The sequence below is a fragment of the Podarcis pityusensis genome, assembly GCF_964106645.2.
Source record: "Podarcis pityusensis genome assembly, chromosome: 2".
Classification (NCBI taxonomy): Eukaryota; Metazoa; Chordata; class Lepidosauria; order Squamata; family Lacertidae; genus Podarcis; species Podarcis pityusensis.
The window spans coordinates 113,684,480-113,711,719 of record NC_138029.1 but is presented as its reverse complement, the minus strand read 5'-3'; the positions used below and the strand labels follow the sequence as shown (position 1 = coordinate 113,711,719).

General features: G+C 42.9%; 2 protein-coding genes across 2 annotated transcripts; both read left to right on the top strand.

The window, feature by feature from the left end:
* On the top strand, positions 1 to 1,856 carry LOC308465266 (vomeronasal type-2 receptor 26-like; the record flags this gene model as incomplete). The annotated part of the gene is made up of 3 exons (XM_080985033.1): positions 1 to 312; positions 523 to 649; positions 964 to 1,856. The coding sequence occupies exons 1-3, from the start codon at positions 124 to 126 to the stop codon at positions 1,854 to 1,856; spliced, it is 1,209 nt and encodes a 402-aa protein (XP_080841159.1). The 5' UTR covers positions 1 to 123.
* A 22,385-nt stretch (positions 1,857 to 24,241) lies between these two features.
* On the top strand, positions 24,242 to 27,194 carry LOC308469853 (vomeronasal type-2 receptor 26-like; the record flags this gene model as incomplete). The annotated part of the gene is made up of 4 exons (XM_080992887.1): positions 24,242 to 24,640; positions 25,427 to 25,657; positions 25,868 to 25,994; positions 26,302 to 27,194. The coding sequence occupies exons 1-4, from the start codon at positions 24,542 to 24,544 to the stop codon at positions 27,192 to 27,194; spliced, it is 1,350 nt and encodes a 449-aa protein (XP_080849013.1). The 5' UTR covers positions 24,242 to 24,541.
* Positions 27,195 to 27,240: the final 46 nt, after the last annotated feature.

Sequence of the window (27,240 nt, the reverse complement as noted above, 5' to 3'; positions counted from 1 at the left end):
AGTTCCAAGTGGCCAAGGCTGATGTACGCTACTTTGTTCCTCGTTTGCTAATTCTGGGTGTGTTTTCCTGTACCATTTTAGCTCCACTCTTTCCTAAGAAACCTCCACCTTTACAACTTTTCCATGGACGGAGCTTATTGGGATGAGAATGGGGAGCTGGCAGCTGACTTTGACATTGTCAACTGGGTGAGGTTTCCCAATAATTCCCTTGTTGGGTTGAAAGTTGGGAGTGTAGAGAGATCAGCATCTCCAGAGAAAATCAAATTTGCCATTGACCAAAATGTCATTGTGTGGCCCAGGTGCTTCAAACAGGTGAGTGAAATAATTAATCACAACTTTTTCTCTTTGATACATCAGACCAAGCAATACTATGGTCTTGGACTGTCAGAAGCAAACTGACACCTACATATCTTATGCTGCAGTCCTAACCCCATTGTATGATTCAATCCTAGCTGCACTCTATGGCTCCTATCCACAAAATCCTAACATCTTCTGCTTGATGCTTTTTCTCATTTTGGCTAGAAAGTGCCTCTTTCAAGGTGTACCGAAAACTGTCGTCCAGGATATGCCAAGGCCATTAAGGAGGGAAAATCAATCTGCTGCTATGCTTGTGTTGAATGCATGGAAGGAACAATCTCCATTCAGGAAGGTAAATGCCCCTGAAAGGATATTTAAAAGAGTTGACTTTTCATAGTACAAAATCACTTTCAAATTCCAGGCATTGGTACCTATGGCGGAGGGGTCTTGCCCCATTAAAGGAGCTCAGTGGGATATGCTGGCCCTTAATACTTTTATTCTGACCCCAAACTATAGCCCATGATTGCTTCAAGGCAAACCTACAACCCAAAATACAGTAATCAGATAAGAAATACAGAATAATATAGTAGGTATGTAGTAGACTATGGAATGTCATGGCTATAATATTTATATTGACAACACTGAAGTCACTCTTGTGTTTTTCAGATGCAAAGCATTGCAACAAATGTCCAGATGATCAGAATTCCAATCTACACAGAGATCAGTGTATCCCCAAGATTATACATTTCTTGTCCTATGAAGAACCTCTGGGGATCCTCCTAGCTTCTTTTGCCCTGCTTTTGTCCCTCACTGCTGGACTTCTTTTGGGAATCTTCATTAAATACTTTGACACACCAATAGTCAAGGCCAACAACCGGGACCTCACCTACTTGCTCCTTGTGTCCCTCCTGCTCTCCTTCTTGTCCTCCTTCTTATTCATCGGTCGGCCCCAGAAGTGGACCTGCCTTCTCCGACAAACTGCCTTCAGCATCATCTTCTCTGTGGCCGTGTCTTCCCTGTTGGCAAAGACTATCACGGTGGTGGTGGCGTTTATGGCCACAAAGCCAGGGAGCCAGATGAGGAAATGGCTGGGCAAGAGCTTGGCCAACTCCCTTGTCTTGTCTTTTTCCAGTGTCCAAGGGGGCATCTGCATGGTCTGGCTGGGAATGTCTCCCCCCTTCCCAGACTCCGACATGCACTCCCAGCCTGGGCAGATCATTCTGCAATGTAACGAAGGCTCTGTTGCCATGTTTTCTTCTGCCCTTGGCTACATGGGCTTTCTGGCGGCCGTCTGCTTCACGGTGGCTTTCCTAGCCAGGAAGCTGCCTGGGGCCTTCAACGAAGCCCAGCTGATCACCTTCAGCATGCTGGTGTTTTGCAGTGTTTGGGTGTCCTTTGTGCCAGCCTACCTGAGCACCAAGGGGAAATATATGGTAGCCGTGCAGGTCTTCTCTATCTTGGCCTCCAGTTCGGGGTTACTGGGTTGCATCTTCATCCCCAAGTGCTACATTATTGTCCTGAGGCCAGATCTGAATAAAAAGGAGCATCTGATGGTTTAACATTAAAAAATCAAGTCCTTTTTTGGCATAGCACTGCAATGATAAAACCAATGAATGTGAATTGAATGTTCCTTTCCCAATATGCCAGTCTAACATCTTTCCTCCATGTGAATCAGAAAAGAAACTGGTCTTTGGACATAATGAAAGTGGGATGGCCATAGGACCTTTTCTTTAAAGATTTGCAATTCCCATTTTTGCAATCTGAATCTGAGTAGAATCATGTTAACATTACTGGGTTTTCCATGTTATTCCTTGAAGGAGAACTACCTGAAAATGATTTCTCGATGGTATTTAACTCCGAGTGGACTTGCTAAAATGTGTAAGTCCTGATCAGATAAGTGCTGGAGATGTAATGAGGTTAGAGTGTTGTAGACTTCTCAAAGTACAAAAGAGTGCTGGCAAATGATTTATAATGAATTGGGGGGGAAATGTTTAGAAGTACCTTTCCAAAAAAAACAGAATCCTTTTTGTTGGACATAATTCAGAGGAAAATTCCCAGGTGTCAACTATTGCAGTCCATGTTTTGCCACCCAAAAATGGAAAAAGAGATGCTATCAAGTAGAACTCAGCTTCTTCAAACAGTCTTGTGGATTATTGGAAGGAAAGATTTGCACATTCTTATTGGTCCCGTTATAAATTAAATAGTTCTGTTTCCTGGCTTCTTTGTGTTTTGTTTCTGGAAGTTGGGAATGAAATCCTTTTTGCTGGGTGTAATTCAGAGGAAATTGTTTAGCTCATGTAAAGTATGCAGTGATTTATGATATGCAAAATGAACCATAGAAAAAGAAGGGAAGTCATTGATTTAAGGATGTCTAAATGAATATATTGAAATATTAAAAATTGCATTAAAAAACAATATTGGGTTTTATTCAACTAATGCCCATACGGTTTTGAAGGATCTGATCTTAGGGTGGAAATGAAAACAGCACTGAGGAGATCACTCCATCAGCTCAAGTGCTTCTGCTTTCCTGATGAATGACCTATCCCAGTGGTGGCGAACCAGAAAGGGCATTCATAGCCCTCTCTTTGGGCACGCACGCCATCACCCCAGCAGGGCTGTAGCTTGTGCCGGGGGTGGGGGCTGAGGAGGGGAGGAGGGCTCGCACCGTCCAAAGTCTGCGGCCACAGGGCCTGGTGAGTACTGAGGGGCTGAGCAGGCATTGGCTTTTGATGCGCCAGGGCCTCCCACCAGTCTGTTTTTCCTACTCGGGAGTAAGCCGCCTTTAGTTCAGTAGGGATTAACTCCCATGTCAGTAAGCATAGAAAGACGGCAACCTAAGAAGGGGCTGCTGGGTTTACGTGTTCACTGGGCTTTCCCACGTAAGCCAACAGAAAAATTCATTCCGTGGAGACTGCGATCAAACGGCAGCAGAAGAGATGGCAAATAATCATAATCATAATCCCAATTTTTGCAATCTGAATCTAAGTAGAATCATGTTAACATTACTGAGTTTTACATGTTATTCCTTGAAGGAGAACTACCTGAAAAAGATTTATCGATGCTATTTAACTCTTAGTAGATTTGCTAAAATGTATAAGTCCTAATCAGATAAGTGTTGGAGATGTAATCAGGTTGAGAGTAAGTTTTATCATGTTGTGGACTTGTAAAAGGTTAAAAGAGTACTGGGAAATGATATATAATGAATTGGGGGGGAAATGTTTAAAAGTACCTTTCCAAAAAAACCAGAGTCCTTTTTGTTGGGTACAATTCAGAGGGAAATTCCCAGGTGTCAAAAAAGTTTGTTTCTGTATGCCACTACTGCGGTCCATGTTTTGCTAGCCCCAAATTGGAAAATGAGTGAGGTCCCAACCAAAGAAGGATGGCAACTTAAACTCATGGAATACGTGCAGTTTACAGATTTAACATATAGAATAAGAGAACAAAAAAAGAAGAGCTTACATATGCAGGGATTTATGATATGCAAAATGAACCACGGAAAAAGAAGAGAAGTCACTGATTTAAGGTTGTCTAAATGAATATCTTGAAATGTATATTAGAGAAATCTAATAAAAAATACATTAAAAAACCAGTATTGGGTTTTATTCAGCTAATGCCCATATGGTGTTGAAGGATCTGATCTTAAGGAGGAAATGAAAGCAGTAGTAAGGAGATCACTCCATCAGCTGAAGCGTTTCTCCTTTCCTGATGGAATGACCTATCCTATCCTCCTCCTCCTCCTGTGTGCTGTTCTGGGGGCTTTCCTGAACCTCTGATGTTGATTTTCAGGGCACAGAGAGAAGAAAGGAAAACCCTGTTGTGCTTGAAGGACTCCTTGCAGCTACTTCCCTTAGCACAACTATTTGGTGGAATGCAGCCCTGTGGGGAGACTCAGAGCTTATAGGGTTAAGCAGCTCAGAGTGAGCGTCCTGCCCACTGGGGGAATGGTCTCCATCCAGGGATCTGTTCTTTGTTCTGTGTGTGTTCAGTCTGGTTTCGGTTTTGACCAACGAAGGGAGTCACCATGCCAGTTTCTCCTGGAGATGTTGATTTATTGCTGCTGTAAATTAAAGCTTCTTTGATTAGAGAAGCCGCGTACGGACTCTTTTCTGCATTGCATGCTTGCGCACAGAGCACACGCTGTGTTTACTCTGCTACAGTCCGGCAAGCTGAGTGGTAGAAGTGCACTGGACTCCTTCATTTTCCCACAGGTTATGGGTGTTCCAGGTTATGGAATTTTTCAGCCACGCCTGTGCTGTGTCTGTGTGCGAAGAGCATCAGAGAAGCCCAGCTTTGAGATCCTGCCATGCTGTGTGGTGAGAGCATAGGCAGAGGAACTCGCTGGTGAAGGAGGACCTCATTGGAGATCACCTTTTCAAGGACTGGCTGGCAGGAGCGTGAGTAGGCTAAGCCCCAGGGAAGATGGCAGAGGCTCAGGAAACCTTCAATGTCCCATTTGAGAGGCTCAATGGACACAACTGGGAGGATTGTTCCTGAAGAGTCAGGGCCTGGCTTACAGGCAAGGGGCTTTGGGACTACGCAGAATGCCTCAGTCCCTGCACTGGCTGGTGAAGCTGCAGCTGCAAGAGTAACAGCCGCTGCTGCCTTGAGGAGAGACCAGAGAACGATGGGTCTTCTGGTGCTCAGTTTGGACTCTTCCCAGTTGCCTCACGTTGATGGGCTAGGGACCAGCCAAGCGATCTGGCAGGCTCTAGAGAGAGTGTACCTACACACTACAGCAGGGGCCAAGATTCATGTGACAATGAGTCTTTTTGAGATGTGTCTATGTCCTGGCGGACCTGTTAGAGACCACATTACGCCTATGCTGGCCTTCCCAGAACGATTAAAAGTTTACATTCTTCTGAGTTTGTTGGACAAAAGCTATGAGAATTTGTGTTGACCCTTGAAGCCATGCCAATGGAGCAGCTGACGCTGGAATTTATCACGGGGAGGCTGTGTGATGAGGAGCAACGCTGGCAGACAGATGGCGGTCAAGCAGGCTCAGGCTATCCTGCATCCAGGAGTGGAGGTGCAGGGAGAAGTGAAGTAATAGTGAAAGCTTTTTCATCTCGCCATTGTTTCCATTGTGGCTTGGATTCCCATCTGGTCAGACAGTGTCCAGTGGAGCCACAGGAAGCCTCCTAGACCATTTCCAAGGGCAACCAGATTAGAGGTGCTGCCAAGTGTGGGAAGGCTCGGAGAGGCTCCAAGAGGACCGACAGAGACACGTCATCACACCATCACCTGGCTGCTTCTATGGCAATGGTGAAATGTTGCAACTAGGACCAAGTGCTGAGCTGGGTGATTGACAGTGGAGCCAGTCACCATCTGATGCCCTCTGCGGGTCTTTTGAGGAACTGCAGGGCTGTGACGACAGGAAAAACTGTGACTCTTGCAGATGGTTCCAAGTGTACATTAACTGTGTCTGGCTCTGTTTATGCTTCTTTTTTTACAGGCAGAGATTGAGGCCTACGTCGTGCCAGAGATGCAATGCTGTTTGCTGTCTGTTTCTTCTCTTGTCCTTGATGGTTTCAAAGTGTGTTTTGAAAATAATGTGTGTTCCATTTCTAGAGGTGGGCACCAACTGGTCAGTGTTGAATGCAAGTACAGGCTGTTTGTTCTGGAAATGCCTATTACAGGTAAAGGTCCCACTGTGCCAGCACAAGCACGGTGTGAAAACGTTCCTGTTCATGATGGGTGCCATCATCTGTGGCACAGGAGAATGTCACACGTCAACTGGGGATATGTGAAGAAGATCCCAGGTTTCACTGAGGGGTGCAAGATGAAAGCATATGCCAAGTACCTGGATTTCAGGGCCTGCAAGGAAGCTAAGGTTCACACGTGCACTTATTCTAGGTCTGACAGGGTAACCACAAAACCTTTTGAGCTAGTTCATGCCGACCTTTGCAGCCCTGTGCAAGTTGCCAGTCTAGGTGGGGCCAAATTTGTGTTATCTCTGGTAGATGATTTTTCCCAAAATGGGTGGGTGTTCATTCTGAAGCACAAGAGAGAGAGGCTGCTGCTTTGGTGAAAGACTGGATCACTGCAGCTGAACTAACTGCAGGTCCGAAGTTTTCAATCAGATCGTGGTGGGGAGTTCACTGGGTCTGCGCTGCAGAACTTTTTCCACCAGAAAGGGATACACCACAGGTTGACAGTCGCGCATTCTCCTCAGGAGAAAGGGATGGCAGAACATCAGAACCGAATGCTGCAGGAGACAACGGAAGCCATGCTTTTTGATGCAGGGTTGCCCCAGCGCTTTTGGGTGGAAGCATGGAAGGTCAGGTCTTTCACTCTGAACCGCTCGTACAGTTCTATAGTAGGGGACATGCCCTATTTTCTGCTGCACGGTAAGAAGCCCAAGGTGCATTTCTTCTGCGTGTTTGGGTGCGAGGCTTGGGTCCTTGTACCAAAGGCCAAATGCAGAAAGAGCGGCCCTAGGTCCCAAAGAATGATCTTTTGTGGGTATGAGCCAGGGACCAAGGGATGGAGATTTGCCTATCCAGAAGGCAATCAGTCTAGGATTTTAGTCAGCAAGAGTGCTGAGTTCTGTGATCAAAGTGGATGGACGTGCATCCATGGGAATCCTGACATCCTCTCAGAGAGTCTGCTTGACTCTGCTGAGGAAGGAGGGGGCAGAAACTGAACCTGCTGAGGATCAGATCTCTGACCAAGGGCAGGAACATGAAAGGGCATCTCCTAAAGCTGTTAAGCTAGAGCAAAAGAGTGCACCTTCATCGCCCACAGGTCCAGTTGAGAAGTCCAGAAGATGCAGTAAGTCAGAGGGGGAATCCTCTGAGGGCAAGGACACTCTAGCTGGCCCTAGTGAATCAGAGGGGGTACCTGAAGTAGTGCCCAGGCGTTCAGCTCGCACTACGAAGGAAAAAACCACCCGAAAGGTTTGAGGTCACTAGCGTGTGGGTTGGTATGGCTCGATGTGAACCAGAGAGCTTTGAGGAACCTCAGAAATTGCCTGAAGCAGAAGCCAGGAAATGGCATGAGGCAATGAAGAAAGAGTGGAGCTCAATGGAGTCTTCTAGGTTTGTTCTCCATCACGACGCTGCCAGCAGACAAGCAGGCCGTGAGCAGCCGTTGGGTTTACCATCTTAAACCCACAGAGACTGGAGAACCACAGTACAAGGCTAGACTAGTAGCCAGAGGTTTCACACAGCGGAAGGGGCTGCATTACACTGAAGTGTATGCTCCTACTTCCAGAAGTGAAACTCTGCACATGCTCTTAGCCATTGCTGCACAGAGAAGTCATCAGGTGCATCACTTTGATGTGGATGTAGCCTATTTGAACTCAGACCTCCAGGAGGAGCTGTACATGCTTCCTCCTCCAGGGTTTGAGGGCAATAGGCCAGATGCAGCGTGGAAGCTCCACGAGTCCATTTATGGTCTGAAACAATCGGCCAGGAACTGGAACTTGTGTCTGAATGAAGCCTTGCAGAGCATGGGTTTCAAGAGGAGTCTTGCTGATAGCTGCCTGTACCTGAAACGGTCAGGAGAGTCACAGGAGCTAGTTTCAGTGTTTGTAGATGATATAATCTACATGGCTAGGAACAAGAAACAGGTGCAAGGTTTTGCCAAAGAGCTTGGAAAGCATTTCCAGCTTAAAAACCTAGGTCCAGTGAAAATTTATTTGGACATCCAGGTTGATAGAACCCAGGACAGCAGCTTCTTGCTCAGTCAGAAAAGCAAGATTGAGCAGTTGCTTGAGAAGTTCAGAATGTCTGGGGGGGGGCCCACCAGGGGCGCATTGGAAGATGGCCGACAATACCATCTCTCCGGCTCACACGAGGTAATTAAGAGGCTGATATGGGAGTATGCAGCCTCCCTTGTTGCCCCAAGGACATGGGGAACACTGCCTTACCTGCTGTGGCCATAAATCACCCCCAGATTCGAAAGAAGGGGGTGAGGGCACTAGGCACAAAGCCCTTGTGTGGGACCGGCTCTCCCGGATGCTGTCTCTGATCGCGCACTGGCTGCAGCAGCTCGAAATAAACAATTAGAAAAGAAGCAAATGCACATATTTCAAGTGAAGAACGGGAGTGAAGACTGCTAATTGAAGTGACCTCTGTGAAAGTAGAGCGACGGGTTGGATTTAACAGAATATATCATGAAGAAGATACATCAAAGGTTCAGTATGTCGGAGCGGGACTGGATGGGGGGGCTTTTTTTCTTTTCTTCTATGTGATTAACCAATAACCCCTCCCCAAGAAAGAACCGTCGCATAACTGACCTAAGCAGGATGATTAAAAACTGTGTGGAAAACATTTACTAATCAAAAGTTTGGCTTATGGAGATCGAGAAAAGAACAAGGGCTTTTGATGATGCAGCAATAAAAAGGGAGTCGCCATCTTGGCAGGTTCTGTCGAAAGATTGATGATCGGGAGGAGGAAGCTTTGTTTTCATATTGGATTCCTGGCAGAACCTCCTCAGAGGACTGAGAAAGGGAGTGACAGACCTGTGAAAATTTAACGAGTAGACGGTAAGAGTGTTTTTCTTTATGGAAGCGATGTAATACGGTAGCCGTCCGAATATGACTCTTGGACGAACAGAAAAACCCACACAGGATTACAAATTTGTTTCAACCCACTTGTGGAGACTATCAGAGGTCACAAAGACAAAGAGAAAGGAAAAATATATGAAAATAACAAGAAGAGATGTGGAAAACAACAAGAAAGGATTGGATAGAATTGTGAACATTATTTGGACAGATTTGTGGACATTAAAGCAGCAGCAACAAGAGAATTGGATCCCTTTCGGAACTTGAAATATGGGTACCCCCAACAAAAAAATTAAAATTTGGCTTTGTAATTTGGAATTTATGTGATTTGATTTGATTGGTCTGTTAATAAAAAATATTTTTTTAAAAAAGAAGTTCAGAATGTCTGAATATGCAGGGGTCAGAACACCCATGGAGACAAGCTACATGAAAGACAGTCAGCTTGAGGAACTTGCTAAGTTCAAAAATGCTGAGATCTTTCAGCCAGCTCTGGGCAGTTTGCTGTATCTTTCCCAGTGGAGCAGACCTGACATAGCATTTGCTACCAATCTGCTCAGCAGGGAGGCTACAAAGCCAAGTGTGAATGCCTGGAATGGTATCAAGAGGATGCTGCAATACCTGCAGGATACCAAGGATTTCTGTCTCAAACTGTCAGCTGAGGGTGAAGCACAGCTCACATGCTGGACTGACAGCGATTGGGCAAATCTGGAAGACAGGAAGTCCTCGTCTGGGATGGTAATAAAGTCTGGGGAATCTCTAGTTGGGTGGAAGTCCCGAAAGCAAAGTCTCATTTCACTTTCCTGTACTGAAACTGAGTTCAGTGCATTGTCAGAGCTTTGTAGGGAACTAGAATTTTACCGGTGCTTGGTCCAAGAAATCTGTGGGGATTGTTGTTTGCCCATCACAGTTTAGGAAGACTCTAAAGGTGGTATTGTCTGGACAGTTATAGTCCAGAACTAAACATCTAGACATCCATTTCCAAAATGTGTGTCAGAGTGTCCAGACAGGCTTGGTGAAGCTGAATTTCTGTCCAAGCCCGGAAAATCTGGCAGATGGGTTTAAACCTTTAAGCTTCCAGAGACACAGTGAGTTCTGTGCAGGGTTGCTTTTGGGGTAAGTGTTGATGCTTACGTGCCCCCAGCGGTGCAGGACGAGAGGGGGTGTGAGGAGACTCAGAGCTTATAGGATTAAGCAGCTCAGAGTGAGCGTCCTGCCCACTGGGCGGATGGTCTCCATCCAGGGATCTGTTCTTTGTTCTGTGTGTGTTCAGTCTGGTTTCGGTTTTGACCGATGAAGGGAGTCACCATGCCGGTTTCTCCTGGAGATGTTGATTTATTGCTGCTGTAAAATAAAGCTTCTTAGATTAGAGAAGCCGTGTATGGACTCTTTTCTGCATGCTTGCGCACAGAGCACATGCTGCGTTTACTCTGCTACATTTTCTCCCTCATTTTCCCACAAGCCCCACTGTGGGTAGCTTCCAACAGATTGAATACATTAAGCATAGTAAAACCTCAAACATTAAAATCCCCCTGCCCCTGATGAGAAGGCCCTCTGCCTGGTTCTCTGTAAGCTCACTTTTCACAGTGACGGAACTGCCAGAAGGCCCTCAGAGCTGGATCTCCATATCCAGGCTGGACGGTGGTGGTGGAGACCCTCCTTCAGCAACACAAGGCCGAAACAACAGAACTGTGACCAAAGGGTTATGACCTCTAGGTTGGCCTGGGCCTAAGACCCTGTTCTTATTCATTTGCTTTCACACATTACGCTCCTCTTAATGCATCATCAACAGCCCCTCCCCCCATTTTTGTGCAGAAAAGTAGAACATGTGAAAACCCTCCAAGTGTCCCTATTACCTTTTTTTATATATAAGATATTTATTAAGATTTTCCAAAAAAATTACAAAAGCAAAAAAGAAAGAAAAAATACAAAAAATACAAAAAAAAAATAGTTAAAAACAATTCAGTCTTTCCGTCACATATTTTTCATTTGCTTATTTCCTGGACCTTCTCACGCCTCCCTTTTCTGTATTCCAGTTCAAATTGTTAGTTCAGCAAATCCCTCCCCTCTTCATTCATCCTAGTCTTCAATCTTAACATATTGTAACATTAGATTTTTACCTAATTAATAACCATTTTCTCATATTCCCTTATAGCATTACAGCTAAAGACCACTTAGTTTCTATCCAACATCATTCTAACATTCATTAATTTTACAATATTTCTGTAAATAATCTTTAAACTTTTTCCAATCTTCTTCCACCGACTCTTCTCCCTGGTCTCGGATTCTGCCAGTCATTTCCACCAGTTCCATATAATCCATCACCTTCATCTGCCATTCTTCCAAGGTGGGTAGATCTTGTGTCTTCCAATACTTTGCGATGAGTATTCTTGCTGCTGTTGTGGCGTACATAAAGAAAGTTCTCTCCTTCTTTGGCACCAGTTGGCCGACAATGCCCAGGAGAAAGGCCTCTGGTTTCTTCAGGAAGGTATATTTAAATACCTTTTTCATTTCATTATAGATCATCTCCCAGAAAGCCTTAATCCTTGGGCATGTCCACCAAAGGTGAAAGAATGTACCTTCAGTTTCTTTGCATTTCCAACATTTATTATCGGGCAAATGATAGATTTTTGCAAGCTTGACTGGTGTCATGTACCACCTGTATATCATTTTCATAATATTCTCTCTTAGGACATTACATGCCGTAAATTTCATACCTGTGGTCCACAACTGTTCCCAGTCAGCAAACATAATGTTATGTCCAACGTCTTGTGCCCATTTAATCATAGCAGATTTCACCGTTTCATCCTGAGTATTCCATTTCAACAGCAAGTTATACATCTTTGACAAAATCTTAGTTTTAGGTTCTAACAGTTCTGTTTCCAATTTTGATTTTTCCACCTGGAAGCCAATTTTCTTATCCAAATTATATGCCTCCATTATCTGATAGTAATGAAGCCAGTCTCGCACTTTATCTTTTAATTTCTCAAAACTCTGCAATTTCAATTTGTCTCCTTCTTGTTCTAAAATTTCCCAATATTTTGGCCATTTGGCCTCCATATTGAGTTTTTTCTGAGCCTTCGCCTCCATCGGTGATAGCCACCTTGGGGTTTTGTTTTCAAGTAAGTCTTTATATCTTGTCCAGACATTAAACAATGCTCTTCTGACAATATGGTTTTTAAATGCTTTATGTGCTTTAACCTTGTCATACCACAAATATGCGTGCCACCCAAAAACATTATTAAAACCTTCTAAATCCAAAATGTCTGTGTTCTCAAGAAGCAGCCATTCTTTCAGCCAGCAGAATGCTGCTGATTCATAATAAAGTTTAAGGTCTGGCAGGGCAAATCCACCTCTGTCCTTTGCATCAGTTAATATTTTAAATTTTATTCTGGGCTTCTTGCCCTGCCAGACAAATCTAGAAATGTCTCTCTGCCACTTCTTGAAACAGTCCATTTTGTCCAAGATTTGCAATGATTGAAACAAAAATAACATTCTTGGCAATACATTCATCTTTATGACAGCAATTCGACCTAACAAGGAAAGCTTCAAATTTGACCATACCTCTAAGTCCTTTTTCACTTCTGACCAACATTTCTCATAATTGTCTTTAAATAGGTTTAAGTTCTTAGCGGTCATATTTACCCCCAGGTATTTTACTTTCTTAACCAGTGTTAAACCTGTCTCCTTCTGAAACCTCTCTTTCTCAATCGGTGTTAAATTTTTCTCAAGCACCTTAGTTTTTAACTTGTTCAACTTGAATCCTGCCACATGACCAAATTCCTGAATCAATTCTAATACTCTTTTAGTACTAGATTCTGGCTCCTGTAATGTCAATACTAAATCATCTGCAAAAGCTTTCAATTTGTACTGTTTAGCTCTGACCTGTATACCTTTAATCAAACTGTCCCTTCTGATCATGTTTAGCAGAACCTCCAGGACCGAAATAAAGAGCAATGGGGAAATTGGGCAGCCTTGTCGTGTCCCTTTTTCTATCTTAAATTCCTCTGTCACCACATTATTAACTATTAGTTTAGCCTTTTGTTCTGAATAAATTGCACTTATACCATTTTCAAACCCTTGACCAACCCCCATCCCCTGAAGATTTTTCTTCATGAAACTCCAAGAAATATTGTCAAAGGCTTCTCCGCATCTACAAAAATTAAAACAGCTTTAGTATTAATATTCACTTGCAACTTCTCTAAAATGTTAATTATATTTCTCGTATTGCCAGACAAGTGTCTGCCGGGGAGAAAGCCAGCTTGGTCCTTGTGTATCTCCTCTACTAATACTTTTTTTAACCTTTTAGCCAATATGTCTGCAAAAATTTTGTAATCCACATTAAGCAGGGATATGGGGCGGTAATTCTTAAGTTGTGTCTTTTCAGACTCATTTTTCGGTATTAGTGTAATATAAGCTTCTTTCCACGACTCTGGCGCTTTTTTCCCCTCCAAAATTTCATTGCAAACCTCCTTTAGTGGTTGAATTATCCAGTCCTTCAAAGATCTATAATATTTTGAGGTTAAGCCATCAGGCCCTGGAGATTTGCCCAACTGCATGTTCTGGATGGCACCTTCCACCTCCTGTTCTGTAATTTTGTAGTTCAACATTAACTTATTTTCTTGAGAGATTTTTTGAAGTCCATTTGTTTTTAAGAATTGGTCTAAATCACATACTTTCTGTGGCCCTTGTGTATATAACTGTTTAAAGTACCTCTGGAAGCATTTTCTAATTTCCACTGATTCTGGACGTTCTTTCCTTCCACTTCCAAGTTGGTAATGGTGTTAAGTTTTTGTCTTTTTTTCATTTGCCAAGCTAACAATTTTCCACATTTATTGGCCAATTCAAATGTCCTTTGTCTCATCTGTTTAATTCTCCATTCTATTTCCTGATTCATCATATTCATATATTGAATTTGGTATAACTTTATTTCTCTCAGAATCTCTTGTGACTTTGGGTTTGCTCTCAGTTTCTTCTCACCCTCTTTTATTTTTTCCAAAATTTTTTCTTTTTTCTCATTTTGAGTTCTCTTCTTTATTGTATTCTGTTGAATGAGAAACCCCCTCATAACTGCTTTACTTGCGTCCCAGATTACTCTTTTTTCAATGGTAGTGTTCATATTTATCTCAAAATAGTCTCTCAAGGTTTTTTGGGCCTTTTTGGTAACTTCTTGATCTCTAAACAAGGTGTCATTCATCCTCCATCTGAAGGAACCGGCAGGTGTTAATTTCATCTCCATTTTCACAGCATTATGGTCGGAGCAAGTTTTAGGGCAAATTTCCACTTTTCGAGTCTTAGGTGCCAGTCCTCTAGTTAACCAGATTTGGTCAATTCTTGTCCATGTCATTTTGGCTTCAGAGAAGAAGGTCCCCTCTCTGCCCAAGGGATTCTTTATTCTCCATATGTCAATCAAGTCCATATTGTCAGTCATCTCAAAAAAAGTTTTTGGTAGTCTGCCATCTTTGGTTACTACCTGTCTCTGCGACTTGTCCATATTTGTAGATACCACTCCATTCATATCTCCTATCATAATAATGTTGTAATCCATATAGTCTAACAATGTCTCATGCAACTTCTTAAAAAATTCAGATTTCCCCTCATTTGGTGCATATACTCCTACTATCAAGAATTTTTCTCCTTGTGTTTGGATTTCAATTGCCACATATCTTCCTTGGTCATCTTTAAAAATAAATTTCGGTGATAGGCTTTCTTTCGCATAAATTACTACTCCTCTCTTTTTAACCTTGTCCGATGAAATAAATTCTTGGCCCAATCTTTTATTGATCAATACTTTCCTGTGGAGCCTTATCACATGTGTTTCCTGCAAACAAATCAAGTCCAATTGTTCCTTTTTCAATAAATGAAAAACTTTTTTCCTTTTCTCTGGGGAGTTAAATCCATGAATATTCCAACTTAATAGTTGCAGGGACATGATGTATTTATTTTACTTTCCTCCAACTGCGCCAAGTAGTTGTTCTTGTTCTGTCGGTGGTATCGCCTTCACTAACTTGTCCAATCCCAAAGGTGGTGGTACTATGTCTTGTATTCCTGGTTTTAAGGCTCTTAGCTCTTCTTCAGCTTCTTTTTGCAGGTCTTCTCCGTGTTCTTTCAAAAAAAATTCTTTGTCTTCCACTGATCTTATTTTGAACTTTTCCCCTTTAAAGGTAAAAGATAGGCCTTGGGGGAATTCCCACCTAAAGATGGTTCTGTTTCCTCTTAGCAAGGCCACTAGATCTCCGTAGTTAGACCTAAGATCCAAAAGTTGTTTAGGGATGTCCTTAAATATCTCCACTCTTGACTCACCTATTTCCAAGGTCTTCTGGAAGTGCAGACTTAATATTCTGTCTCTCTCCTCTCTTGATCGGAGGGTAATCAAACAGTCTCTCACCCTGTTCTTTCTCCCCCCTCTTCCAAGTCTGAAAGCCCTTACTATCTTGAAGTCTAACTTGTCTGGGTCTAAATTCCAAAAGTCTGCAAATTCTTGCGTAAGAAAGTCAATCAAACTGTCCTTCTCAAGTTCAGGTACAGCCCTGATCCTTAAATTTGTCTGTTTTTCTTTTAATTCAATCATAGACAGCAAAGACTTGTGGTCCTCAAGCTGCCTGCAAATCGGTAATATCTTTTCCTCTACAGCCAATGCTTTTTCCTTGGCTTCTTCAGCTGTTTTTCGGTTCAGGGTAGATTCCTGCAGCAGTTTCTCAATAGATTCTGTATTTGAGTTCACCTTCTGCCCCAAATTATTAATGCTTGACGTGTTTTGATCAATTTTAATTGTCGCTTCAGCAACCTGTTTGCTTAATTTTTCCAAAGATTCAAAAATTTTATCTAGTGCTGAAGCTAGACCCCCTTCAGATGCTATTCCTTTAGGCGTCACCTGGGCTGGATCTTCTCCTGGTGGGGAAGGAAGGCCAGATGCTGACGGTCTATGCTGTTGCAGTCTAATTTTACCCGATCTTGTTGTTTTTTCCTGAGTCAAGTCTGCCATAACACTTTATCAACGGATCAAGGTCATTCCCACGGTTGCTTGTTTTGTAATGGAAAATTTCCCTTGGCCAGTTTAGAATGGAAAATTCCCTGGCCAATTGTAACAATTTCAAAATTCCTCTAGGGGGACACAGTAGCAGTCCAGACTTATAACAATAAAGTAGCTTTTCCAACTTTCAAAGATCCCCCCTTTAACCAAAAAGGCAACAGTTTCAGGTCCGGAGAGACCCTTCAGAACCAAAGTATCTCTCTTGCAGAGTAACTGTCAAATAGTTACATTATCCTTTAAACAGTGCGATTCACAATACGGCATCCATTGTCCCTTGACAGTCCGTTCCCAGGAGTTAAGTGGTGGTCTTTGTTCCCTTTCTCTCTTCTTTTTCCTGCGGGCAAAGATACTTCCCCTTCTCCCTCCCCTCTCCCGCACCTCAGGGAGGGAGTTCTCTTTAATTGATGTCGAGATTTAAGTCTTTTTCAAGCGATTTTCAGGGTCTTAGCTTAGACAGTCTTCGCTTTGATCTATTTACAGAAAACGGAAGACGGACTTCCTGTTTACGCCTTCCCGCTTCAGTTCCAAATTAACCCTTTTCCCCTTAAATTTCCCAATCTTCAAACTTGACCTACTCACGGGTAGTTGTTTATTAGCCGAATTGTCACAGGAAAAAGGTCAGCGCTCTCCGGCAACAGCTGCGCGGCTTCACTCCACGGAAGAAGCAATTGACTCTCAGCACCGCGCCAAACACCCCGTTATGCTCCGGAGCTCTTTACAGAGTTCCCTCGCAGATTGGGGGGGGCGCTAAGGGTGCCCGCTGAGTTCCACGGTCACAGGCTTCACCCGCCTGTGGGTTTCAAATGGGTCCCCGCTTCGCCGTAGCGGCAAGACCCGATTTCCACGGAGCTACTCCCTCAGGGCTAGAGGGAATCCGCCATTGCCGATGGCGCCGCCTCCGAAGTCCAAGTGTCCCTATTTCCGTACTTACAGTCCTGTAAGTCCTTTACAAGTCCTTTACAGCCCTTTACAAAACCCATATTGGTTTCTCATTTGATCCCAGAATGTCCCTCTTTTCCTTAGGATGTCCCTAATTTCATCAGAGAAATGTGGGACGGTGTGAAGTTATGCAACCCCGAGCCAAGAAAATACTGTATTTTTCGCCCCATAGGACGCACTTTTTCCCCTCCAAAAATGAAGGGGAAATGTGTGTGCGTCCTATGGGGCGAATGCATGCTTTCACTGAAGCCTGGAGAGCGAGAGAGGTTGGTGCGCACCAACATGTGCTAACTGTGCATACGCGCATTGCGCTGAAACTGGAGGTGACTCCAAAACTTAACAAAAACGCCACCAAAAAGGGTGGAATGGGTTGTTTGCAGGATATTTCAATGGTGCATTGCAGTAGGTTGGACTAGATGACCCTTGTGGTCCCTTCCAACTGTACAATTCTATTATTCTATGAAATATACATGATTTCACTTAAATGTGTGGTGCCTTGAAATGTAACTGCTGTGTAAATTGGGAGTTGCCTGTACTTGAAAGAGCTATAGCCCCTCCATTGCAATGCCAATCATTCTTTTCTTTCTTATAGAATATTTCCAACTAGCTTGATATGCTCATAATGTCTGGAAATATAGAGTGCACATTGTGTAAATCAGTCCTCCGGAAAAAAAATGTGATTGTTTGTCTGTTGGAGTTTGGAAGGTATTCATTCCCTTCCAACCTTAGAGATTTGAGCCATGAGACTAGACGGTGCACGAACCCACATTGAGTGGTCTCTCAAACGTAATTTCTCCAGATACGCACCTGCACATGGAGCCATAGGGAGAATTGAGGACGCTGCAGTGTATTCTGTCCCTGATCATTATCAAAACCATTGTAATTATTATTATTTTTTAAAAAACACACCTCTGGGGATTGTTCCAAATATTGGTTTTGAAACTGATAATAAAAGTGCCAGAAGCAAGAACAACATGTAATAACTTTCTATACCCACTGTGAAAAGGTTGGTGCATAAATATCACCTGGGCCACAGAGAGCCTGGTCTCAGATTCAGGGCAGGCAGGGACTATGTGCAGATGAGGTTTAATATAAGCCCTTGATTCTGAAGCCACAGCTGGACTCCTATGTGTACTGAGAAGTCACTGGATCAGATCTGAAGCTGAGAGCAATCCGGGCAGAGGGGACCAGAGGAGCACACAGGAAACGATGCTCCTCCTCTTCCTAATTCCCTCAGTATTGCTGCTGCCGCCCCATTCCTGCTATGGGAGGCTGAAGAGGAAATGTCAATTCAGTGTGATAAGTGATCGAAAGGATGAACTTAATTATTATAAGCCAGGAGACGTCCGCATAAGTGGTATCTTGTCTACAACCATTGCTTGGCCATACCTGCAAGATTTCTCTAAGTCTCCTGCTATTTCAATAGTGTAGGTTAACATTTTCTACTGCTTCTCTCCACTGTGATTCCATGCTCTCCCATTTTTCTGATGTCTTGTCCTGATAAATTAGACCTCAAATTTGTCCTCGCTTGACTACAGGGGAATCCCATTCCCTGGGTGTTCAGAGGAATGCAGTGCACAGCCAAACCTTTCTCATGCAGCTGCCTAGCCAGGTAACACCAGCCACTGCTTCCCCACTGCCTGTCGTACCTCAGGGCCTGTCGTACACTGCCTGTCATGTACCTCAGGACCAGGCTGCTCAATGTGGCTGAATGGGCTCCAAGGTGCTTCTGCTCTTTGGAAAACGCAGCTTTCTAAAAGAAGCAAAGTAGTGAATTTGCCATACCATAATTAATTGTTTTTATGTACGGTGATGGACTACATGGAATTGGCGGAAATGACTGGCAGAATCCAAGACCAGGGAGAAGAGTCGGTGGAAGAAGATTGGAAGAAATTTAAAGACTATTTACAGAAATATTGTAAAATTAATGAATGTTAGAATGATGTCAGAATGAAGTTAAGTGGTTCTAGTAGCAATGTCATAAAGGTGTATGTAAAAATGGATGGTTAATAGGTGAGAATCTAAAGTTATAATATACTAAGTTAAAGGACTAAGACATAAACAAAGAGGGAAAGGAATTGCTGAATTAACCAATTGAACTGGAATACAAAAAACGGAGGTGAGAGGAGGTCAGGGAAGCAAGGAAACGAAATGTAAGATACGGAAGGATTAATTTGTTTTTAAGTGTTTTTTATTATTTTATTATTTTTTATCTGTACTTTGTATTTTGTATGTTTTTTCTCTTTTTTTTTAATACACATTTTCCCTTGTTTCTTTTCTCTTTAACTATGTAATTTTTTGTTTCTGAAATTTTAATAAATATTATTAAAAAAATAATAATAATTGTTTTTATGTACGTTGCGGTCTGATTTTATCCTGTGAAGCATCCTAAGACCTGCAGGTATAGGGCAGTGTATAAATTCAATAAAAAATAATAATTAATATTATTATGAATGATAATTTTATTGCAAATATATCTTTTTTTTAAATAACCTCCAGCAATTTGGAATAGTGGAATGGTGTGTTTGTGAAGGCACTCGTGCAGTGAAACATACTAAGTAAACAGGGGTTCTGCAAATATTTTCAACGGTGAAATGTTGGGAGGGCATGGAATTTCAGCCGCCACAGTCCACAGATGAAATAACCTTTTAAAAGTAGCTTCCCAGATCTGAAGCTGGCTCAGAAATGTAACTGGCATTATAACACCCCCTCTGATACTGAATGATAGACAGGTTTTTTAAAAATGGCTGGCTGGAATGCTTGCTAGTGACAGCCTTCTCTAACTACTTTTATTCATTAAAGATATCCTCAAAGGAGTTTAGGGGGCCAGTTATCCCCATTCTCTTTTTTTAATCCTCACCGCAACTCTATGAGCTAAATGGAAATGAGAGACATTGACTGAGCAGGATTCTCATGGCTGATTGAGATTTGAATCTGGGTCTCCCTAGTCATAATTCAGCCCTAAGAACAACGGCAAAGGGACTCTGGGGCTGCATAATTATGGTATTCCTCTTCCAATATCATGTATGCCCTACCATAGAAAAGGGCCGCACATTCAGTAAGTTAAAAAACGGATTACTTACAACCCTTTCAAATGTCATGAAAGCTGCACAGTCAGTAAAACTTTGTTTAGGTTTCTAAAGGGTGAAAGTTCCTAGGTTGGTGGCATAGAAACTCAAGAGTGGCTTGTGAGAGCCATGCGGTCTGAGCTGGAGCAATGAGCTCAAGCCTCTTCAAACGTTAAGCTTCTTGGGTAGACTGCATGGGGACCCATCTCCTCCCAAGGTAGGGGGAAGCGACCTCACTAAATCTGGCAGGACAGCTTGGTGTATAGATTGAAGTTCTTCATGCATTAATTAGACTTAGGCCTGTAGATTATCTGAGACTGGTTATCCGACAAAACACAGGCCCTCGGTGCATACCTAAAGCTGAACAATGCTGGGACCAGATGAATCTCTACAGAGACTGTGTTTCCCAACCAGAGAGCTGTTACTGAAAACACAGTCCTTTGGTTCATAGGCCCATGGACTTCCTTTGAGGATGAATTATGTAGGAAGGTTGTCCTAACAGATCTTGCATAGCAGGAAGGCTGATATGGGGAGAGGTGCTCTTTCAGATAAGCAGCTCCCAAGCCATTAAGGTATTCGACAGCATACCCCAAACCCTGAACTGGGCCTGGCAGTTAATGGGCAGCCAGTGCAGGTTTGGAAGAAGATGTTCCCATTTCTGGGGGAAATCCAATAGGTGGGGGGGGGACCCCCACTGTTGCTAACAACCCATTTGCAATAGAAAAAATATCCATTTGCTAATAAACACCCCACCCCCCAAATAAAAATCTGGAGGCGCCCAAACACAGAGCTAGTGTTAGTATGGTTCTCACAGAAAAATCCAAATATTTCTACTGGATATCAATTCCCTTCTATGAAAATATGCAGAAAACTGAACACTCTTTCACTGACTAGAGGATGAAAATCTCATAACATCTGTTTTTCTGCAGTCAGGATTTACAGAGATATTGGCACATCCTGCCCTTCTTGTTTACTCTTCAGGAGATCAGTCGGAATCCCAGGCTCCTACCCAACATCACCCTTGGCTACAACCTCTATGACAGCAATTTCAATGGAAGAATGACTTATGAAGCTGTGCTAGACCTGCTGTCTGGTGGGCAGAAGAATGTTCCAAACTACATCTGTGAAAAACAGAATAAGCTGCTGGCCGTTCTAGAAGGAGGTGACGCTGCTATTTCCAGCCTCATTTCAACCATTCTGAGCATTTATAAAATCCCACAGGTATGAGTTGGGAAAAGGTGGCTGGGTTGGGGGCTGAGCCAATATTCACATTACAATGACTGTATATAAAGATGTATCTTTTTGTCTAGGGTTTCTTAGATCCTATGTTTGTTTTCTGTTATTACTGAATTATGGGGCTAGGTGTTTTATTTTGTTTTATTTTTGTTTTTGCTTTTGCTTTTTTGCAGCTCTGTTGCATAATTCTGTTTCATTGTTTTTATGTTGTATTTCTATACACCACTTAGGGGTTAAGCTGAGTCCTTTCTAATTTCTGGATCCAGCAAGGATTCGGTTGTTAGAATTGCTAGGCTAGCTTCTTGGTCTTGTTCTTTGGCGATCACTCATAACCAAGTAAAACTGTGACTGTGGAGGCCAATTCTGGATCCCCACATCCTTCCACAGTGGGGACCTAGGTTTCTGGGTGGGAGCTGATCACAGTGAGGATTTTCCAAATGTGTCTTCCTCTTAGCTCGTTTCTCCCTGTGGTCCTGGGTTCATGATTCTTCAAAGTCCATGACACCTTTGGTAGAGGCAATTCTCCAATGGGAACGTTCACAGGCCAGTATTCCCCAATTTTCTGTGCTCATACTGCATTTTTAAAGATTTTCCTTTAGAGTGTCTTTAAACCTCTTTTGTTGTCCACTGGTATTTCACTTTCCATTCTTAAGTTCAGAATAGAGTAGTTGCTTTGGAAGACGATAATAAGGCATCCAAACAACATGACCAGTCCATCAAAGTTGATGCTGAAGAATCATTGCTTCAACACTGGTGATCTTTGCTTCTTCTAGTACACTGACATTGGTTTGCCTGTCTTCCCAAGTGATGTGTAAAAATTTTCAGAGACATCGTTGATGGAATCTTTCGAGGAGCTGGAGATAGCGTTTATAAGTGGACCATATTTCACAAATGTACAGTAATGTTGGTAGTACAATAGCTTTGTAAAGAAGCATTTTGGTTTCCCTGTAAATGTCTCGGTCCTCAAACACTCTGCACTTAAATCAGGAGAAAGCCGCACTTACAGAGCTCAGGTGATGCTAGATTTCGACATCAATGTCAGGCCTTGTGGAAAGATAATTGCCCAGTTAGAAGAGATAGACATTTTCCAACATTACACCATTGAGTTGGATTTGTGGTGCTGCAGGGGGGTTATTTTGTGCTTTGGGTTTTTGAACGTTGAGCGATAGACCAAGCTTTTTGTAAGCTTCTGCAAAGATATTTAGGATGGTTTGGAGGTCATCCTCTGAGCGTGCAAACACTACGTTGTCATCAGCATACTGAAGCTCTAGGGCGGAAGTTACAGTAACCTTACTCTCTGCTTTCAGCCTGCTCAGATTAAAGAGCTTTCCATCTGTTCAATAGATGATTTCTACTCTGGTGGGGAGTTTCCCTTCGACAAAGTGTAGGATCATGGCAATGAAAATAATGAATAGAGTTCGGGCAATGACCCAAACCTGTTTAACACCTGATCCCACTGTGAATGAGAGCAATTGTTATCTGCGATTGCTGCTGTCATATTATCATGGAGGAGCCGAATGATGTTCACGAATTTATCTGGGCAGCCAATTTTCAGAAGGACAGTCCGCAGGGCATTACGATTTACAGTATCAAAGGCCTAAGTCAGGTCAATAAACGCCATATATTATTTACAGACACACAACCTGAGCCTATGATGGAGGGGTTCACAGCATTAACAACCCAAGAGGACCTTTCTTCTCCCAAACCTGCAGGCCTTGAATTACAGCAGAAATCAGGCATGCCTTTCTCTCGGTCTTCCCAGTCTGCAGTTTTGCTTCCAGCTTCTAGCTCACATAATTCCACTCTGTCTTTTGTATTTCTAACTACCACTGAGTTGAGGGAGGTGGGCCCAGCCATTTGCTGTCTGGCACAGAGCCACCCCCCATGGTGTCCTTAATGGTCCATACTTATGGGGCCATTACCAAGAGCCTTGTCTGGATATTCAACAAATTGAATCTTTGCTTCGATTTCCTGGATTGAGGAATTAGAAGGATTTCTGAATACAGCATACCCACCCACAGCACTGCCAAGCTCATAACATTGTATTTCACTTTGTGCATTTAGCTTATGTAGAGTACCACATTTTGGAATGTGTGCTCCAAAAGCAGGCAATATACCTTTTAAATACATAAAAATCTTGGCTCTCAAGTTCAGATACAACTAACCAATCATAATGATGAACATTTTCTTAGTTATTCATGGGTTTAGGTTTTTTATTAGGTTTAAAAAATATTTTTTCAAATTTATACATTTCATTAGTTTTACAATCAGTTAAACAGTTCAAAATTTGACTTCCTTCTCCCTCTTTTGCAGTTCCTTAAATTTATTTTTTAATACATTCTGCATATCCAAGTTCATTTAACTTGCTCATTTATTTATCTACTGTAAATATATGCTCTTAGAAAACTGCAGGTTATTACATTAATCCTGCTAATGTTTTTATCTGTTTACAATTTATCTGTAAATATTCAATAAACCATTTCCATGCTTTTATAAAAAGTTTGTTATCTTGATTTCTCATTCTTCCAGTAAGTTTTGCCACTTCTGCATTTTCCATGAGTTTTTGCATCCATTCTTCCTTTTCTGGGATTTCTGCTTCTTTCCACTTTGGGGCAAGTAACATTCTTGCTGCTGTAGTAGCATAGATAAATAAATTTCTATAAAATTTAGGATGTGAGGGTGATCTGGCTGCGACATTCGTCACCCCATTGTTGCACTTGGTCTTGGAAACAAAACAAAAACCCAAACTCTTCCTTTTTTTCCTAGGTCAGTTATGGTTTTGCTAGTCGTGCATCAACTGATAAATCTCAGTTCCCTTTCTCCTATCGGATGGTCCCAAAACAAGAACCTCCTCACCTGGCTGTGGTCAAATTGCTCCTGCATTTCAAATGGACGTGGATCGGTCTCATTGCACCAGACAATGGCGATGGAGAAAGGTTCATGAGGACCTTCACAGCTGCGGTCACAAAGAATGATATTTGTGTGGCCTTCTCAGAAAGTATCAAAGAAACTGAGGCTTATAATCCAAAGCACCTGAATTCATTTCTCAGACAGCATGAAGTCAGTGTAGTTGTCTACCATGGAAGTGTTCAATCCACTATTATTGTAAACGCGTATATCACACTAAGTGCGAAAACGGTTAAAAAAACAGTGGGGAAAGTCTGGGTCTCAACAGTTCTTCAGGATCTCACTTTGAGTCTAATAGCTCACTATGATCCCTTGGGTGTCCCTGCGTCTTTGTCCTTCTTAATCCAGACAAAGAAGGCAAAATATGAAACATTTGAACCATATGCTCCTGAAATCATCCAGTTTATAAAGACATCATTTAAGTGTTCTCTTTCAAAGAATTCTGAGCGAGTCCAGAAAAGATGCACAGAGAATAAAGAACTGGGGACCTTGTCGCAAGATTTTACTGAGAGAACGCTGTCTCAAGACAGCTACAGTATTTACAACACTCTCCAGGCCATGGCAAGTTTCCTGAGTGCTGTATACTCATCCAAACCGAGCCAGAGGGCCGTGGTGGGAAGTGGCAAGATGGACCTTCAAAGACTACAGCCGTGGCAGGTAGGATCTTGTGTTTTTATCTTGTGACACACTCTGAGATCTTTCAATGAAGAACAGTATATAAATCGAATTAATAATAATGATAACAATCCTTTCTCTCACGCACCATCAAACTTTAGCTCATTAATTAAATACATATTTGAGGACATATTGAAGGTCTGGACAGAGGTGATTTTTCAAACCCGTATCTGAGGAAAACCCATTTCGTCAAGTTTCTGATGCATCTCTGAAATATACACAGAGTCGAGTGTGGATCCTTGTAAAGGGGGGGGGGGCGGTTATTTCCTCCTCTCTGGGCAAGTTTTGGGGCAAAATTCCAGGATCCAGCAGCCTGCCCCTATTTCCCAAAGTGGAGGTGGCGGAGACAGCAGCTTCCAATGAGATCTCACCAGCAGCTGGTGCCACTGCCAGGGCTGCTTCTTTGCCAAAGGCTTCCATGTGGGCCTTGCCTCTTGGCCTTCCGCTACCCAAGGCCGGGTCCTCAACCACCTTATGGGTGGGCAGACTGTAGCAGACACATACCTGTGGGAAAGCAGCAAGCAGAAAAAAACTTCTATGGTGGTATTATGATACTGCTAGTTGTTGTTTTCAATCTTTTTCTGATACATAAATAATAAAATGTAATTGCGTTTTGTATTACACTAGTAATACTCAATATCTCAATGGGTTAATGCACCTAGCTGAGTCCTTGAGGGACTGCACCATTGCTCCAAGTGGGCAAGGCTCATGTATGTGGATTTGTTCCTCGTTTGCTAATTCTGGGTGTGTTTTCTTGTACCATTTTAGCTGCACTCTTTCCTAAGAAACCTCCAGCTTTACAACTTTTCCATGGACGGAGCTTACTGGGATGAGAATGGGGAGCTGGCAGCTGACTTTGACATTGTCAACTGGGTGGCGTTTCCCAATAAGTCCCTTGTTGGGTTGAAAGTTGGGAGTGTAGAGAGATCAGCATCACCAGAGAAAATCAAGTTTGCCATTGACCAGAATGTCATTGTGTGGCCCAGATGGTTCAATCAGGTGGGTGAAATAATTAATCACATCTTATTCTCTTTGATACCTCAGACCAAGCAATACTATGGTCTTGGACTGTCAGCAGCAAACTGACACCTACATATCTTATGCTGCAGTCCTAACCCCATTGTATGATTCAATCCTAGCTGCACTCTATGGCTCCTATCCACAAAGCCCTAACATCTTCTGCTTGATGCTTTTTCTCATTTTGGCTAGAACGTGCCTCTTTCAAGGTGTACCGAAAACTGTCGTCCAGGCTATGCCAAGGCCATTAAGGAGGGAGAACCAATCTGCTGCTATGCTTGTGTTGAATGCATGGAAGGAACAATCTCCATTCAGGAAGGTAAATGTACCTGAAAGGATATTTAAGAAGTTGCCTTTTCATAGTAGAAAATCACCTTCAATTCTAAGCATTGGTACCTATGGAGGGGGTGTCTTGCTCCACTAAAGGAGCTCAATGGGATATGCTGGCCCTTAATACTTTTATTCTGACCCCAAATTATAGCCCAAAATTGCTTCAAGGCAAACCGACAACCCAAAATACAGTAATCAGATAAGAATCACAGAATTGTTGGTATGTAGTAGACTATGGAATGTCATGGCTGTAATATTTATATTGGCAACACTGAAGTCACTCTTGTGTTTTTCAGATGCAAAGCATTGCAACAAATGTCCAGATGATCAGAATTCCAATCTACAGAGAGATCAGTGTGTCCCCAAGATTATACATTTCTTGTCCTATGAAGAACCTTTGGGGATGATCCTAGCTTCTTTTGCCCTGCTTTTGTCCCTCACTGCTGGACTTCTTTTGGGAATCTTCATTAAATACTTTGACACACCAATAGTCAAGGCCAACAACCGGGACCTCACCTACTTGCTCCTCGTCTCCCTCCTGCTCTCCTTCTTGTCCTCCTTCTTATTCATCGGTCGGCCCCAGAAGTGGACCTGCCTTCTCCGACAAACTGCCTTCAGCATCATCTTCTCCGTGGCCGTGTCTTCCCTGTTGGCAAAGACCATCACTGTGGTGGTGGCCTTTATGGCCACAAAGCCAGGGAGCCAGATGAGGAAATGGCTGGGCAAGAGCTTGGCCAACTCCCTTGTCTTGTCTTTTTCCAGTGTCCAAGGGGGCATCTGCATGGTCTGGCTGGGAATGTCTCCCCCCTTCCCAGACTCCGACATGCACTCCCAGCCTGGGCAGATCATTCTGCAATGTAACGAAGGCTCTGTTGCCATGTTTTATTCTGCCCTTGGCTACATGGGCTTTCTGGCGGCCGTCTGCTTCACGGTGGCTTTCCTAGCCAGGAAGCTGCCTGGGGCCTTCAATGAAGCCCAGCTGATCACCTTCAGCATGCTGGTGTTTTGCAGTGTTTGGGTGTCCTTTGTGCCAGCCTACCTGAGCACCAAGGGGAAATATATGGTAGCCGTGCAGGTCTTCTCTATCTTGGCCTCCAGTTCAGGGTTACTGGGTTGCATCTTCATCCCCAAGTGCTACATTATTGTCCTGAGGCCAGATCTGAATAAAAAGGAGCATCTGATGGTTTAACATTAAAAAATCTAGTCTTTTTTGGCATAGCACTGCAATAATAAAA